Raw genomic sequence first — 18,683 nt, forward strand, 5'->3', positions numbered from 1 at the left:
TTATTAGTGAAACACCGTGGGGTACAGTTACAGACTTACAAACTTTTGTGCTTGTGTTTCAGTCATACAATGATGGAATGCCCATACCTCTACCAGTGTCCATTCTCCACCATCAATGATCCCAGTATCCCAACCACCACCCCCACCCCATCCCCCACTCACCCACCCCACCTCTGAGGCAGAGCATTCCCTTTTATTCTCTCTTTCCTTGTGGGTGTTGTAGTTTGCACTAGAGGCTTTGAGTGGCCATTGTGTTCTATCTATAGCCTACTTTCGGCTTGCATCTCCCAACACGAGCTAGTCTAAATACCCTTTACTTGGTGTTCCCTTCTCTATCTGAGCTGCCTTTTCCCCCAGCATTTGAGGCCGGCTTCCAAGTTGTGGAGTAAACCTCCTGGTCCTTATCGCTACTATTCTTGAGTGTCAGTCTCCCATTCTGTTACTTTATATACCAGAGATGAGAGCAATCTTTCCATGTTGTCCCTCTGCTTTTGACTCATTTCACTTAACATGATACTTTCCATGTTGATCCATTTATACGCAAATTTCATGATTTCATCTTTTCTAACAGTTGCATAGTATTCCATTTTGTAGATGTAGCAAAGTTTCTTTAACCAGTCATCTGTTCCTGGGCATTCGGGTTTTTTCCAGATTTTCGCTATTGTAAATAGTGCAGCAATGAACATACAAGCGCAGATGTCATTTCTGCTATACTCTTTTGCCTCTCCAGGATATATTCCCAAAAGTGGTACAGCTGGGTCAAATGGGAGATCAATTTCTAATTTTTCGAGACTCATCCACACTATTTTCCAAAAGGGTTGAACCAGTCGGCATTCCCACCAGCAGTGAAGGAGAGTTCCTTTCTCCCCACCAGGTGCCAACACCAGCTGCTTTTGTTCTTTTGGATGTGGGCCAATCTTTATGGTGTAAGATGATATCTCATTGTTGTTTTGATCTGCATCTCCCTGATGATTAGTGATGAACTACTCTTTAGCTAAAAAGTTGCTAAGTCATTCTTATTCCTTTTTTCCTTGGTGGCCTTTGATTGTCACTGCTATGCAGCCTCATTTTGCTATTTATCTGCTCATAAGACACTGTTTATCAACTTCACTCTGGGAAATGACAAAAGTGACTTTTTTTTTCTGTTATTATATTTATTCAGCTGCACTAAAGATATATGAGATAGGACAACTAAAGGTTAAGACTGAGGACTTCATTTTTTAATTTTAAAACAGCTTGATGGTTTTCTTTGTGGGCTGCAAGGAGCCTCTGAATTGGGTTCTATAATTTCCCCTCTTCAAAACAGAATGACGTGATTCAATAAATAAATATAAGAAAAATAAACAAATAAAATTATGAAAAAAAAAGTAAGGTGGAGTTCATGCCCAATTCAATCAGTTAATCAGTGGCTGAATAAATAGCAGTACTCCTATATTTAAAAAAAAAAAAAACCAGAATGACTGTCCTGTCCTGTTTTAGAATCCCTTCAGGCTTTCCATCACCTTAATTTACAGCCAAATTTGTTTGGTCTTCGAACATTATTGCCACTCAATGTCTCTTTTGCAAACGACAGCACTCAAAAGGAGAGAGATAACAAAAGGGAATGCCCTGCCACAGAGGTAGGCTGGGATGGGGGGATGGAGGGTGGGAGGGATAATGGGATCAGTGGTGGTGGAGAATGGGCACTGGTAGAGGGATGGGTATTCGATCATTGTATAACTGAAACCCAAGCACAAAAATTTGTAAGTCTACAACTGTACCTCATGGTGTTTCACTAGTAAAAATTTAAGGAAAAAAAAACTTTGTTTGGTCTTTTCTTTTTATTTATTTATTTATTTTGTTAATTGAATCACTGTGGGAAAAGTTACAAAGCTTTGAAGTTTAAGTCTCGGTCATGCAATCATCAAACACATTTCCCTTCACCAGTGCTTATTTTTTCACCACCAAGAACCCCAATATACCTCCCCTCCAACCCTCCCAAGGCCTGAGAGGCAGATGAGTTCTAGTTAACACTCTATCTACTTTGATTAGATTCACTATTTCGAAAAAAATGCACCATTATTATTTAGAGTTTACACCCCAAAATCAGACCTGCTGAAAAGGAATTGTGAAATAATTTGTTTTCTACAGGTGGTTACAAGAATTGTTTGGTCTTTTCTTTACCTGGTTTTTTGTTTTTTGTTTTTCTTTTTTCTTTCTGGGTCACTCCTGCGATGCACAAGGATTACTCCTGGCGGTACTCGGGGGACCATATGTGATGCTGGGAATCAAAGCCAGGTTGGCCGCGTGCAAGGCAAACGCCCTACCCACTGTGCTATCTCTCCAGCCCCTTTACCTGATTTTAAAGACTTCTAGACTCTGCAAAGCTTCTGGGCCAACTAGAGTTCTGGATTCAAGGACAAAGGCTGGCCTTCCCTTTCTGCATAACGTCCACGGTTTAGTTTTTTTTTGTTTGTTTGTTTTGTTTTGGGGTTTTATTTTTTTCTGTAAGCCTTTTAACTTAAACTTCAGTCACGTTTATATAGTGGAAAGAGAACCGGAAGCTTTTCCAGCAAGAGTGCCCCTTAACAACAACCAATTTCAGCGGCAGGGACATGGCCCATAGCCCATGCCACTACCTTCCAAGTATAATAATCACAACCACCAATTTTTGCCGTAGCATGGGGGTGGGGTGGGGGGGGGCTCATGTGAGCATACTGCAATGTCACCCCAAAAGTCTTGGAACTTGGGCAAGTGAAAGGACTTCTCGCTTTCTTAAAATGTACTTTTAATGTGCCAGAGAGAGAGAGAGAGCACAGGGGGTAAAGCACCTGCCTTGTACACGGCAGGCCCGGGTTCGAGCTGCAGCACCCCATATGGTGCTCCAAGCCCCCGCCCCCCGCCCCCCCCCGGCTGTGATCTCTGGGTACAGAGCCAGGAGTAAGCCCTGAGCACTGCTGACTGTGGTCAAAATCCAACCAACCAAACGACAACAACAACAACAAACCCAAAATTTACAAAATTAAATGTCTTTTTAAGACATTCATGTTTCTTTTGAAAGACATAAAACGAGGTCAAAACACTTACCTCTCAAGAGTGTGTGTGAGGACGTGAAATAAGCCAATAAATGTAGCAAAATTTATCAGAGAAGACAGTGTTTGGGGACATTTTCTTGTGACTGACCACGTGCCCAAGAGCAACTGTTCCTGAGGAAGTCGGCCCTTCCTGGGGCAGCAGAACCAGCCTCGAAGAAGTCCTAAGTCCTTCCGGAAGGTTCTCCTTGCGCACACGCACCCAGGAGGTGGAAGATTTGCGCAGGCGCGGAGCGGAGCACAGCCACGCTGCAGGGCGACTGCGCAGGCGCAGGCACAGCTGCGGTTTTAAAAGGGCGTCGTGATCGTCCGGGTCCGCCATGTCTGAAGCATCCCGTTGGCGAGTCGGCGGTGAGGACCGGGCGGGGCGGGGCAGGGCGGGTCTAGCAAGGCCAGATTCCCTGGAAGGTGGACGTGTCTCCTGGGTCAGACAGGCCCTCCGGGTGCCCGGTTGACAGATGGGAAAACTGAAGCCTTGGGCGGACCTGACACTGTCCCCCTCGCCTGAGATTCCCGTCACCTGCTAGACGAATGGTCCATCTCAGGAGCCCTTTGTCAATGTGAAGAGCCTTAACTTGACAAATTGCTCAGTTTTCCCCTTCTGCAGAATCCCAAACTGCAGTTTTGACTGGTGGGAAAAGTGGGGACAGACACGAGGGGAAGTGGGGGGGGAGGGGTGGTTCGCTTTTATGTCTTGCTCTTTCATGATCAGACAAGGGCTGGCGCCGTGTTAGGAACTTCATCCGTGTATATTCACTGATACAGGCCATAAAATGACTTAACCTGTTCCCCCCTCACACCCCGCAAAATATGGAGATTTTTTTTCCTTATTCATAAAAATTTGACTTAAGGGCCAGAAATAGCTTGTAGACTGAGCATGTGCTTCACACACAGAAAGCTCTAGTTGGAGCCCCCAGCGTCACCCTCTAAAACACAAAAGCTGGGAATAATCTCAGGGCACTTAACAGGTGTGGCCCCAAAACAAACAAAAGATTAGAATTAAATAGTCATAAGAAGGTATTGGAGCATCCATCAATGTAACAGCTAAATGTTACTGTTTTTCCAACTGTTACTTACATACAATATGTATTGCATGATGTAAGGAAAACTACTGTTTTAATATCTAACAGGACCTCCACATAATCTGCATTACAGAAAGGAAGAAGAAATTAGAACTACACTTCGGGAATTATTACTCTACTTAATTTTTTTAATAAATTTATGCATATGTAAGTATCCACATGTAGATGAAGATGCTGTTTGAACTAGGACATAGAGATGAAAGTATGGAGAGATGAAAAATGTCTTCATAAACCTATAGTTTTTCAGATTGTTAAAATTTTTTGTCACATCTTAGACTGTTTTTGTTTTTTTGTGGTGTCCACACCTGGCTCGCATGTCTGTCGCCATGTGCTCAGGGATTACTTCTGGCTCTGCTCAGTGGTGGCTGGAGGACTATATAGGGTATGGGGGTTTGAACCAAAGCGACTGAGTGCAAGGGGAACACACCTTACCTGTGTACCTCTCTATCTGGCCCCACATCATAAACATTTTAAGTCTGCTTAGGTTGACACTATTGTTAATTGTTTTTATTATTATTATTGATAATTCTTAAGGAACAAAACTTTAGGTCATAGATATAATGAAAAGTTTTAACGACAATGGTGATGAGGTGGGGAGATGATCCCGGGGTGGAGCACTTGCCTTGCATATGTGAGGTCCTGGGTTCCATCCCAGCACTGTAACAACAAAAAGGAGTCCAGCAAGATGGCTTAAAGGACTTAGAGTTCATATTTTGTCCTCTGAACACAACTGCCTCCACCCTCCATGACCAATGCTGTCCCCAAAACAAAACCTGATAGAATTCTTTGACTTGGTAGTTCTATCTTGAATATATTCATTTCCTTGAGTATTCTAACTTGATTTTTTTTAGAGCCAAGTAAATGTATTATAAGTCAGTTGTATAAGTCAAACTATAAAAGAAGCCAACAAGCTAATCTCGGTGTCTGCTTTTTTCTTTTCCCCTGACTGTTGCACAGTTAATACTAAGATATGCTAACACCAAGTCATAAAAGGTATAAAAAAGTATAAATTATTTTAGGTGTTTAAAGAAGACCCAGAAAACATCTCCACCTGCATTCTTCCTATATATGTGTTGAGACTCTCTGAACATTATTATTAAAGAGTTTTTATCTCTAGCGAGCTTGAAATACACTATATGTAAACTCACTGTCCTAACATATGGTATGTTCTACTTACCATTGTTATGTCATCAGTTAACTAATTAATTGGTATTGTATGAATGGGTTTCAGTCAGATCTTGACTTAAAAAACCAAAGGCACTCCTATAGACGAATGATGAATTTATAAACCTTTGACTGGTTTATAAGTTATTAAAGATTATTTGGGGAATAAAAAAATAGTAAAAGATCATAAAACTGTCAAGGATTTTTAAGTGTCTTTTGGGGCCACAGAGATGTTGCAAGAGTTAAAGCATTTGCTGTACATGCAGACAACACCAGTTCAATTTCTGGCATTACATATGGTCATCTGAGTCCCACCAGGAGTGATCTCTGAGCACAGAGCCAGGAATAAGCCCTGAGCACTACCCAGTGTTACCCAACCTCCTACACACACCCGCACACACACACACACCAAATAAAGCCTTTTAGAGCCAGAGAGAGCACTCAATAGATTGGTTTCATGTTTTGCATGCAACAGGCCCAGGTTCCATTCCTGCACCACATGGTTGCCCAAGCATTACTAGAAATAACCCACCATCAGAGAGCTGGAAGTAGACCCCAAGCACAACCAAGTGTGTCCCAAAACAAAAGTCTTTCTGTAATTAGGAAGAATTGAAAACAATTCCAGCAACCAAGAATGTAATATTTAAGCATATCTAGTGAAGTAATATACACCATTAAAAAAATGGTCTAGGTGGGTGGGGAGAGAGAGAGAGAATACAGGGGTTAAAACCCTTATCTTGCATCCAGTTCTGTCCCCAGCACCACATGCGCCCTCCTTCCTCCCTCCCCCCGAGTATCACAGGGTGCAGCTCCAGAGGTCCACAAGCACTGTCAGGGTGGTTCAGTAATCCCCAGGACCACAAGGCCAGAGCAGTACCACATCCTGGGGCCTCACACTGAGCCAGAAAACTAGTTGACTGAGAATTTCCTGGAGGAGCTATGTGGCTCCTGTGTACTATTTAGGAGCCGCCTCATCACATGCAAAAGAAAGGCATAGTTTTATAATGTCTGTCATGGAATGGTGGTGATAAATGTTTTTTAAAAGCTAATGAGCTTTTAGTAGAAAAATAAAGATAAATTTGGTCTGTTACTTCTCCCTGCAAAACTCACCCTTTCACTCCTGAAGAGAATAAAGAACAATTTTAATTTTAGTTAATAGTTTAGCTGGGCTGGAGCGATAGCACAGCGGGTAGGGCATTCGCCTTACAAGCGGCCAACATGGCCGACCCGAGTTCGATTCCTCCGCCCCTCTCGGAGAGCCCGGCAAGCTACCGAGAGTATTCGATATGCCAGACACAGTAACAACAAAGTCTCCAATGGAGACGTTACTGGGCCCGCTCAAGCAAATCGACGATCAACGGGAGGGCCTTTACTTACTTACTTACTTACTAGTTTAGTTAAAATTGTTTCACATCTTTTTTTTTTTTTGGCTTTTTGGGTCACACCCAGCGATGCTCAGGTTCTGCACTCAGAAATTACTCCTGGAGGTGCTCAGGGAACCATATGGGATGCTGGGAATCAAACCCGTGTTGGCCGCATGCAAGGCAAATGCCCTACCCGCTGTGCTATAACTCCAGCCCCTAAAATTGTTTTACATCTTACCATGTGCCGAAATGGGTTTTGTTTGCTTTCATTTAGGTGGCCATCCTCAGTAGTGCATGTAGATAGCTCTTGACAGAGCTCAGTGAACCATGGGTACCAGGATTTGAAACTGGACCTTCCACATGTGAAGTATGCACTATCTCTCCAGCCCCAAATGCAGATTATAATGTTCCACATGCATTCTCTCACTTTTCATGAAAAAAAAACTATGAGGGGAAAAAATGATAGCCTTATGGGCTGAGATTCAAACCATTATATATTAATAACCTTGGACAGGAAAGGAATAAGTGTTTGCCTTGTGTGCAGTTGATCCAGTTTTATCCCATGCATCACCAATAGTGATCCTCAGCACAGAGCCAGGAGCAACCCCTGAGCAGGGCTGGATGTGGTCCTACCACCTCGCAAAAATTCTTAGCCTCAACTACTCAAATTTTGCGACTCTCAACAGAGAAAAAACTAACTTACAGGAAACAGTGGGGTACTATGTATATTGGTTATATGATTTTTGTAAAACTAAAACTATAATGTATGCCAGCCTAACTCAACAGAGTTTTAGGAAACTTCCTGGTTTGTATATTTCTATTTTAATAGTTACTGTTATTACTTTTTTATTAGGTAAAGTTGTATATTTAAAACAGTTGGATATTTAAAACAGTTGGGAACAAATTATAAATATAGTCTTAATCCTTATAAATAGGGTTTAAATTTTAAAACTATAATTCTTCTCCTTAGTAACTTTTGGAATGGTAAATCCACATATGTATTACTTAAACAAAGTTATGTCATCTTTGTTTTTGGACACTTCTGTGCCTGGTGAAGAAAGAACCAGCTTTAAGTCTATTCGCAGCATAACTGATTTTTGGAAGGTAAGGTATTATATGGCTATTATCCATAAAATAGCTTTGGGTTTTATATTTTAAAAGCCTTGGCATAGCAGGCATACAAAATGTGTTTTTTTGATGTTTTAAGTAAAAAGAAATGAACACAATTTCTTTAGAAGTATTAGTATCAGCCAACCAGTGAGTTTATTGAGAACCTATGTTCTTAGTGTGCTCTCTGTATTATATTTTTAACATTTTAATTATATTTTTAATGTTTACATTATTTTCAACATTGCACTTGAAAAACAAGAGACCTGTGTACTGGAGAGATAGTATAGCAGGTATGGTCCTTGACTTGCACGCAGCCAGCCAGGGTTCAACATCGGCACCCCATATGGTCTCTCAAGCACAGAGCATAAGGTGTGGCCCAGATGCCAAAATGGAAAAAGAAAACAATAGGTTTCTTTCTAAACTAGGTTATTAGGACCCAAAGTTAGTTTCTAATTATGTAGTAAAATTTCTATTAAAGTAGGTAGTAAAAGCTACTCTTAAAAATTCCTAAATATGGGCCAGAGAGATGGCTCAAAGGGTTGGAGTGCCTGCTATGCATGCTGGGCCTCTGGGTTCCATCCCCACCAAAAGGTCTCTTCCTACCACTAGGAAAAAGCTAGAAGTAGACCCTGAGCATTGCCAAATGTGGCCCCAAAACAACAAAAATTCCTTTTGCTAATGAAGTGTAATGTATATAGTTTGGGTATATAATCATGTATACTGTGTGCTTTGGTAATATACAAATATAATAGAGTACTTATAAAAATACATTTTCTAGTGCTTTTAATGACAAAAGATAAAGTCCCTTTTTCCCAGTGTCTAGAATCAGACCCATGTCTCCTGCCTGCAAAACATATACTTTACCACTAAGCCATATCCCTATCCTGGCACAGACTTGTTTTTTCTATTACATTAAACTTAGCAAGATATATTATGAGGGAAGAACAATTAAGAGAGCAGCAGTTTTTCAAATATCCAACTTTACAAACCTTGGAGCTTACAGGTAAGAGGGAAAGCTTTCCAAAGTTGATGACATTGAGTTGAGTTTTCAAGGATGAGCAATAAAGGGCATTCTAGGAAGAACAAAGAATATGTGCTGTTCCTTTATTACAGGATGTGCTTTTATTATTGTACATGTTTGCTTATGTAGATTTCTTCAAAAATGCCGAGTTAATCATGTAAATTTATTTTAAAAACAATATTAAGTAAAATTACACAGAACTAGAACGTTACTATTGAGGAATATGCTAAAGAGCTAAGAATATCAGAAAGAATTAATTTTAGTTTCATACTTATATAAGATGCCTATTATCAGCCTATTTACAAAAATATTTATTCTGTTCAATAGTTATACAGAGTGGTGAAATATTCTGTGTTCCTAAAAAACTATTGAGACTGAACTTTATTTCATCTTCCTGAATGAGTTGATTAAAACCATAGTGTGTTCTTTTTTATTCTAACTTATCCAAGACTTCCTTTTTGTATTCTAATAAAATCAAACTAAAAAAAAAGAATATGTGCTGTTAACACATATTCCTATTCCTCTCTAGTCCAACACTGTAAGTAAGCTATAAGGGAACTATGTTTGCATATAGACTTACAGAAGATGAAGACGAAAAGGTGAAACTGAATTGGAAACAGAATGAATGTCATGAGATATTTTAAGCTTCTCTCTCTCTCTCTCTCTCTGTTTGTGTGTGTGAGTGTGAGTGTGTGTGTGTGTCTGTGTGTGTGTCTGTGTGTATGTAGAGACTGTATCAAGGTCCACATGTGCAAAGCAGAAAGATGTTCTATCACTGAGCAGCATCCCTAGCCCAGTGTTAGGAACTTTTCAGTGCTACAAGATCACTTCCTGAGGGTGATGGCAGAAGTGTGTGAGGTGAAGTATATGACCTATAATCATTTGCTACCACTGGCAGGCCTAGTGGAAGAAAGAATGAGCAAATATTTTCCCTGAAAGAAATGGGACTGTCCCTGTTTTTTTTTTTATAACTGTACCATCTTTGTCAATAGGCAATAAATGAGAAGACAAAACCAGGAAATGAACCCTGGGCTTGGGTTTTCTAAGAGGAAATGGGCAAGGGGGCAAAACCAGGAGTAGTAGTCACTATTGCAAGAATTGAGGGGGTGAGAGGCACAATCAATTTTGAGGTAAAGTCATGATTTGTGGCTTTGATTAGCTCTGATATTCATGTTTTGGGGCACAGTTTTCAATTTATCTTATATAAGTATGAAACTAAAATTAATTCTTTCTGATATTTTTAGCTCTTTAGCATATTCCTCAATAGTAATGCTCTAGTTCTGTGTAATTTTACTTAAAATTGTTTTTAAAATAAATTTACATGATTAACTCGGGCATTTTTGAAGAAATCTACATAAGCAAATTTCATTCTCTTAGGACAAAACAGGTAATCAATTTAAATTCATACTTATAATGAGCAAGACCTAGTACATCATGAGTACTCAGCAAATGCTAACCATCTCCATTAACATTAAATTTGGGGCAAAAATAAATAGCTTAACAGGCTAATTACATATAGGAGTCCTGGGTTCAGTCTCTGGCACCACGTGGTCCCCTGAGCATGATCAAGAGTGACTCCTGAGCAGAGCCAGGAGGGGGCCCTGAGCATTGCTGGCTCAAATCCCCCAGAAAAAAAAAATCCCCCAAGACATCAATATCATCATCATAATGGTCGTGTCATCAACAATTTAGTTTTCATATCATCCTCAAAATCAGGCTTATGCTTTTATAGATAACATAAGCATAAATACAGATTCTGACAAATAATTGACATGAAAATATTTTTTCCCTTAATATGTATCTTTCTATGCAAAGTTTATGGAAGGACCCCTTTTGGAAGGTCTGTACTGGGATGCATGGTACAATAACCAGAAGTTGTACGACTTAAAGAACAGCAGTCGTATCTACTATGAAAACATACTTTTAGGAGTCCCCAGAGTACGTCAACTAAAAGTCCGCAACAACACATGCTTGGTCTACCCATCCTTTCGGTCTTTGATGAATGAATGTTATGACAGATACACTTCTTATAATGAAGACATAACTGAATTTGGCCTTAAACTTGATCCAGAGTAAGTACTATAAAATTAAACGCCAATTTTTCTAGCAGCTTCTTTTAAATTTGCGCAAATGAATGGTAGTGTTTGAAATAGGAGCATGTCAGAGCAATAGAACAAAGGATAGGACATTTGCCTTGCACACGGCTGACCTGGGTTTGATCCCCATCACTTCATATGGCCCCCAAGCCCCACTAGAAGTGATCCCTGAGTGCAGAGCCAATATTAAGCCCTGAACACTGCAGGTATGGGTCCCCTTCCTCCCCACACACACAAAAAAGAAAATGCATGAACTTATTTTGCTTACCTAAAACTGGAAAGTGTTTTCCTCCCCTTTTTTGTTTGTAGTATATAGAGTGCAAAAGATGAAGCAAAGCTTTCATTTTTGGTTTTACAATATTCAATAAATACACTTTTCTACCTCTGGTCAGATTCCAACATATCCTATATACTTCTTGAGATCCCAAGAAGTGTCACTGGTTACTTCACTGATATTTTATTGTTGCTGCTAATAGTAAAAAGGGGAAAGTTATGCTATACAGGCACTATGTCTGACTGTACCTGCCAGAGCTATCTTGACCACTGTTTCCCCAGGAGATTATTATTGTCAAGCTCATATCTACACTTCACTGTCACTGTTATCACTGTCATCCTGTTGTTCATTGATTTACTCGAGTGGGCACCAGTAACAGCTCTATTCGTCCCAGCCCTGAGATTTTAGCAGCCTCTCCTTACTCGTCTTTCCGAATGATTGGAGGCTCTTTCAAGGTCAGGGGAATGAGACCTGTTATAGTTACTGAATTTGGCATATCAAATACACCATGAAGAGCTTGTCAGGCTCTGCCCGTGTGGGCAGGATACTCTTGGTAGCTTGCTGGGCTCTTCGAGAGGCATATAAATATATATATATATACATATATGTATCACTATCACCCCCATTGTTCATCAATTTGCTCGAGCGGGCGCCAGTAGCATCTCCATTCATCCCTGTCACGTGCTAGTGTAGCCCGATGGCAAATTGGGGGCTCTTTCAGGGTAAGGGGAATAAGGACCAAATAATTCTTACTGTTTTTGGCATATCAAGTATGCCACAGATAGCTTGCCAGGTTCTGCCCTGTGGCAGGACACTCTCGGTAGCTTGCCGGGCTCTCTGAGAGGGATGGAGTCTTTGGGGACTGCCTTTAATCACCTTTACAGGTGTTCCCAGTCAGGCACATATTTGGGAAAGATACTCTCAGTAGCCTGCCTCAGTAGATACTCTCTGAGAGCGAGAATTAGACAATAAGAGGTCGCACGGCTGCAAATGCCATATATATATGAAATATATATATATATATATATATATATATATATTTCTGTCTATGATTTGTTGCCTACTGTCTGAACTCCATCAAACATGTTGTGGTAATTATGGAAAATGGGTAGGAAGTGTCTTATGACATCTTCTGCACGGTCCGGAAAGCAGCCTAGAGCGTGGCCATGGTTGGGTTGTGGAGGTCAGCTGCTGGGGCTGGGTCCCTTGGAGCAGGAAGGGCTCTCACCCTCCCCCCTCTTGGGTGCCCTGAGTGAAAACAGCCTGGCACAGAGTCCCACTTAACATTTGAAAATGTGAAAACCCAAAGCACAGACACAGAAACAGTTCGTATCATTACTTTTTGGAACCTACTAAGAAAAGAACAAATCTTTCCCAAAATGTAGCATAAAATGATACAGGGGGCTGGAGAGACAGTACAATAGGTAAGACACTTGCCTTGCATATGGTTCGATCCCCAGCACCCATGGTCTCCAGCTCAGTGTTTCCTTTGTTGATTAACCTTCCCCATTCTCCCAGTATATAATCTTTATTTTATAGGTTTTGTTAACTTATCTTTTCTTGGTATTAGTTTTTGGGTATTCTTGAAGTAAGAAAGTGTTTGTGTAATTTTTATAATCTAATAAATTCATACTTAAGGGATTTAGGTGCTTGCTTTGTATAAGGCCAACTTTGGTTCGCTCCCCAACACTACATATGGTACCCTGAGCCCCACCAGGAGACATCCCTGACCACAGAGTTAGGACTTATTCCTAAGCTCTACTATGTATGGCTCAAAACCCCCTCCAAAAGTTGTAAGAGAAATCAGGGATTTAACAATCTATTTTATATTGGAATCTTAAGGACAGTACAGTGGGTGGAGTGCTTGTCTTGTATGCAGCTCACCAGGATTCGATCCTCAGCATCTCATATGGTTCCTGAGCATTGCCAGGAGTGAATCCTTAGCACGGAGCCAAGAGTAAGCACTGAGCACCACCGGGTGTGACTAAAAATAAATTGAAATCATAAGACTAAGTGCTTTGTATCTAATACTCCAAAGTCTCAACAACTAAGAAAAATTAAATGCCAAAACATCATGGTTTGAGAACTGTAATACCTATCATCCTTAACAACTAAAATAGTCTGTGATATCTACCAGGTAATATTCATTTAAAACTTTTTTTAAACTTGCTTGAGACTAAAGAGATAGTACAGAGGTTACTTACTTTACATGCCGCCAACACCAGTTTGATCCCCAACACCACTTATTGTCCTCTGAGTACCACCAAGAGTCAGGAGTAAGCCCTGAGCACTGTCAAGTATGGCCCAAAAACCCAAAGAGAAAACAGTTATTTAAAAATTGGAATCCAGGGGCCAGAACAATAGTACAGCAGGCAAATCGATAGCACAGCGGGTAGGGCGTTCGCCTTACAAGCGGCCAACATGGCCGACCCGAGTTCGATTCCTCCGCCCCTCTCAGAGAGCCTGGCAAGCTACCGAGAGTATTCGATATGCCAAACACAGTAACAACAAAGTCTCCAATGGAGACGTTACTGGGCCCGCTTGAGCAAATATATTATAATTTATAATTATATGGTTGCCTTGCACACAGCCAACCCAGATTCAATCCTCAGCACCCCATTTAGTCCCCTGAGCCCTGCCAGGAGTAGTCCCTGCTGAGTGTGGCCCCAAACCAAAATAAATAATAAAAGTGGCAGCCAGAAGAAGATTGGTATACACATTTTGTAATAAATTCAGTTTTTAAATTATGGAAAACACTAAAAAATGTAACAACTTTTCTTAAATAAGAATATTTATCTTAAGTGGTTTCACTTCTCTGAGAGACACACAAAATACATGTAGGAGTGTAATAGAAAAATGAATTGGATAATGGCTTCTTTGAATAACTTTTTTTTTTAGTGAAGCAAAGTAATTTTAGGTAAGTGTGTGTGAGAGAGAAAGAGAGGAATACGTGTTCAAGAGAGACTATGGACTTCTAAGTGGAAAAAGCTTTTGACAGAAGGTCAAGTAGCTGTTGAAATCTCTTTCAGGAATACTGAATAGAAGTGAAATGCGGAATTAAAACATTGTTTTTTTAATCCCATAAAGTTAAAACTAGAAAACATGGAAAACTTAAGTTAGCTATATATATTCTACTTTGATTTATCTATTTTCATTAAAATAAGATCCCTATATAACAATAAAGATATTATAACAAAGTTTTAGTTTATTGGACATTAATGGTATATGAAATTAAGCTAACAACTTTTTTTTTCTTATTAGTGAAACACCATGAGGTACAGTTGTAGATTTACAAATTTTTGTGCTTGGGTTTCGGTTATACAATGATCAAATACCCATTCCTCCACCAGTGCCCATTTTCCACCACCATGGATAACATCCCTCCCCCCCATCCCCCCCATCCCACCCTGCCTCTGTGGCAGGGCATTCCCTTTTGTTCTCTCTCTCCTTTTGGGTGTTGTGCTCTGCAAAAGAGGCATTGAGTGGCAAACATGTTCAGTCTATAGTCTACTTTCAACATGCATCTCCCCTCCTGGGAGGATCCTCCAAACACCCTTTATTTGGTGATCCCTTCTCTATCTGAACTGCCCTTTCCCCTAGAATACCCAGCTGGCCTCTAAGCTATGGAGTAATCCTCCTGGTGTTGATCTCAGCTATTCTTGTGTATTAATCTCATATTTTGTTACTTTATATCCCCCAGATGAATGCAATCTTTCTATGTCTATCCCTCTCTTTCTGACACATTTCGCTTAGCATGATACTTACCATATTGTACCACTTGTATGTAAATTTCATGACTTCATCTTTTCTAAGAGCTACATAGTACTCCATTGTGTAGATGTACCAAAGTTTCTTTAACCAGTAATCTGTTCTTGGGCACTCAGGTTTCTTCCAGTTTCTGGCTATTGTAAAGAGTGCTGCAATGAACAAACAAGTGCAGATGTCACTTCGACTATACATTTTTGCCTCTCTGGGATATATTCCCAGGAGTGCTATTGCTGGGTCAAATGGGAGCTCAATTTCTAATTTTTTGAGAAACGTCCATACTGTTTTCCAAAAGGGCTGAACTAGTCGGCATTCCCACCAACAGTGAAGGAGTGTCCCTTTCTCGCCACATCCACGCCAGCATCGGTTGCTTTTGTTCTTTTGAATGTGGGCCAGTCTCTGAGGTGTGAGATGGTATCTCATTGTGGTTTTGATCTGCATCTCCCTGATGATTAATGATGTAGAGCATTTTCTCATGTGCTTTTTTGCCATTCGGATTTCTTCTTTGAGAAAGTTTCTGTTCATTTCATTGCCCCATTTTTGGATGGGGTTGGATGCTTTCTTCTTGTGGAGTTCAACCAGTACTTTGTATATCCTTGATATCAACCCCTTGTCAGATGTGTATTCGGCGAATATCCTTTCCCATTCTGTAGACTGTCTTTGTATTTTGATCACTGTTTCTTTGGAGGTGCAGAACCTTCTTAGTTTAAGATAGTCCCATCTATCTATCTCTGTTTTCACTTGCTCGGCCAGTGGCGTGGCATCTTGGAAAATACCATTAGCCTCAATGTCATGGAGGGTTTTGCCAACTTTGTCTTCAATGTACCTTATGGTTTCTGGTCTGATGTTGAGGTCTTTAATCCATTTTGATCTTACTTTTGTACATGGTGTTAGGCAGAGTTCTGAGCCCATTTTTTTGCATGTAGCCGTCCAGTGATGCCAGCAGAATTTGTTAAAGAGGCTTTCCTTACTCCACTTCACATTACTTGCACCTTTATCAAAGATTAGATGATCATATGATTGAGGGGAGATGTCAGTGTATTCAACCCTGTTCCATTGGTCTGCAGTTCTCACTTTGTTCCAGTACCATGCTGTTTTAATTATTACTGCTTTGTAGTAGAGCTTGCAGTTAGGGAGGTTGGTTCCTCCCATTTTCTTTTTCCCAAGAATTGCTTTAGCTATTCGTGGGGGCTTATTGTTCCATATAAATTTCAGGAGTGTTTGCTCCATTTCTTTGAAGAATTTCATGGGTATCCTTATAGGGATTGCATTGAATTTATACAATGCTTTCGGTAGTATTGCCATTTTGACAATGTTAAGTCTCCCGACCCATGAGCAGGGGATATCTTTCCATTTCCTCATGTCCTCTTTTATTTCCTGAAGTAGCGTTTTGTAGTTTTCTTTGTACAGGTCCTTTACTTCCTTAGTTAAGCTGATTCCTAGGTACTTGATTTTCTGGGGCACAATTGTGAATGGGATTGTTTTTTTTCATGTAGCTTTCCTCTCTCTCACTGTTTGCGTATAGGAAAGCCATGGACTTTTGGGTATTGATTTTCTAGCCTGCAACTTTACTATACAAGTCTATTGTTTCTAGGAGTTTTTTGGTGGAGGTTATTGGGTTCTCTAAGTGTAGAATCATATCATCTGCGAATAGTGAGAGCTTGATTTCTTCCTTTCCTACCTGAATGCCCTTAATATCTTGTTCTTGCCTAATTGCTATTACAAGTACTTCCAGTACTGTATTGAACAGCAGTGGAGAGAGTGAGCATCCTTTTCTCATCCCTGATCTTAGAGGGAAGGCTCTCAGTTTTTCCCCATTGAGGATGATGTTTGCTGTAGGCTTGTGGTAGATGGCTTTAACTATGTTGAGGAAAGTTCCCTCTATCCCCATTTTGGCTAGGGTTTTCATTATAAAGGGGTGCTGGATCTTGTCAAACGCTTTCTCTGCATCTACTGATATGGTCATATGCTTTTTATCTTTTCTTTTGTTGATATGATGAATTATGTTGATTGATTTCCGAACATCAAACCATCCTTGCATCCCTGGGATGAATCCTACTTGGTCATGGTGTATGATCTTTTTGATGAGTAGTTGGATTCTATTTGCTAGTAGTTTGTTGAGGATCTTTGCATCTGTGTTCATCAGGGATATCGGCCTGTAATTCTCTTTCTTTGTGGTATCTCTGTCTGCTTTTGGTATCAGTGTGATATTTGCTTCGTAGAAACTGTTCGAAAGTGTTTTTGACATTTCAATTTCTTGGAAAAGCTTAAAGAGGATTGGGAGTAAGTCCTCTTCAAAGATTTGGAAGAATTCACTAGTGAATCCGTCCGGGCCAGGACTTTTGTGCTTGGGGAGACTTTTTATTACCATTTCGATTTCCTTGGTAGTGATAGGTCTGTTCAGGTATTCCAGGTCTTCTTGGTTCAGCCTTGGGAGTCTGTAGGAGTCTAGGAATTTATCCATTTCCTCGAGGTTTTGATGTTCCATGGCATAAAGCTTCTCAAAGTACTCCCTGAGGATCCTTTGAATTTCAGTAGTTTCTGTTGTAATGACCCCTTTTTCATTTCTGATTCAGTTTATTAGGGTTTTCTCTCTCCCTTTCTTTGTGAGTTTTGCTAGAGGCATATCGATCTTGTTAATTTTCTCGAAGAACCAGCTCTTGGTTTTATTGATCTTTCGGATTGTTTTTTTGGTTTCAATCTCGTTAATCTCTGCTCTGAGTTTTATTATTTCCTTCCTCCTGTTCGGGTTGTGCACCTTTTGTTGTTCCTTCTCCAAGCTCTTAAGCTGTGAGGTTAGTTTATTTATGTGGGCTCGCTCCTCCTTTCTGAGGAATGCTTGTAGAGCTATAAACTTTCCTCTTAAGATAGCTTTTGCTGTGTCCCATAAGTTTTGGTAACTCGTGTCTTCATTTTCATTTGTTTCTAGGGATCTTTTGATTTCCTCTTTTATTTCCTTTCTAAGCCACTCATTGTTCAATAGCTCACTGTTTAATTTCCAGGTGTTTGATTTAGTTGTCTGTTTTTGTGTGTGATTTACTTCTAATTTAAGCGCATTGTGGTCTGAGAAGATTGTTGATACAATCTCCATCTTCTTAATTTTATGGAAGTATGTTTTGTGGCTCAGCATGTGGTCTCTCTTAGAGAATGTTCCATGTACACTTGAGAAGAATGTGTGTTCAGCTTTTTGAGGATGAAATGTCCTGTATATATCTACTAAGTCCCTTTCTTCCATTGTTTCCCTCAGATGAAGTATGTCCTTGCTAAGCTTGAGTCTGGTTGATTTATCAATAGGTGACAAAGCAGTGTTGAAGTCTCCCACTAGTATTGTGTTGCTATTGATGTTTTTTTCCAATTCTATGAGTAGTTGTTTTAAGTACTTTGCTGGTCTCTCATTAGGTGCATATATTTATTATTGTAAGTTCTTCCTGTTGTACAGATCCTTTGATCAATAAGAAATGGCCTTCACTGTCTCTTATGACCTTCTTCACTCTGAAATTGATGTGGTCTGATATTAGGATGGCTACCCCAGCTTTTTTATGGGAGCTATTTGCCTGTAGGATTGTTTTCCAGCCTTTGACTCTGAGTCTGTGTTTGCTTTGACTGTTGAGATGTGTTTCTTGCAGGCAGCAGAATGTTGGGTTCAATTTTCTAATCCATTCTGCCACTCTATGTCTTTTAATTGGTGCATTTAGCCCATTGACATTGAAAGAGATTATTGTTATGGGATTTTGTC

The 18,683-nt window shown here is 40.1% G+C and overlaps 1 protein-coding gene across 1 annotated transcript in view; it reads left to right on the plus strand.

Annotated features, from left to right (window-relative positions):
• The first annotated feature begins 3,391 nt into the window (after positions 1–3,391).
• PKD2L2 (polycystin 2 like 2, transient receptor potential cation channel) overlaps positions 3,392–18,683 on the plus strand; it is a 50,675-nt gene continuing 35,383 nt past the window's right edge. The window contains exons 1-4 of the mRNA XM_056124678.1: positions 3,392–3,422; positions 4,202–4,300; positions 7,652–7,785; positions 10,628–10,884. Of these exons, the coding sequence (XP_055980653.1) occupies positions 3,392–3,422; positions 4,202–4,300; positions 7,652–7,785; positions 10,628–10,884 (521 nt within the window). The remainder of the gene's footprint in view (positions 3,423–4,201; positions 4,301–7,651; positions 7,786–10,627; positions 10,885–18,683) is intronic.

This window comes from Sorex fumeus, unplaced genomic scaffold, assembly GCF_029834395.1.
Source record: "Sorex fumeus unplaced genomic scaffold, SorFum_2.1 ptg000051l, whole genome shotgun sequence".
NCBI classification, from domain to species: domain Eukaryota; kingdom Metazoa; phylum Chordata; class Mammalia; order Eulipotyphla; family Soricidae; genus Sorex; species Sorex fumeus.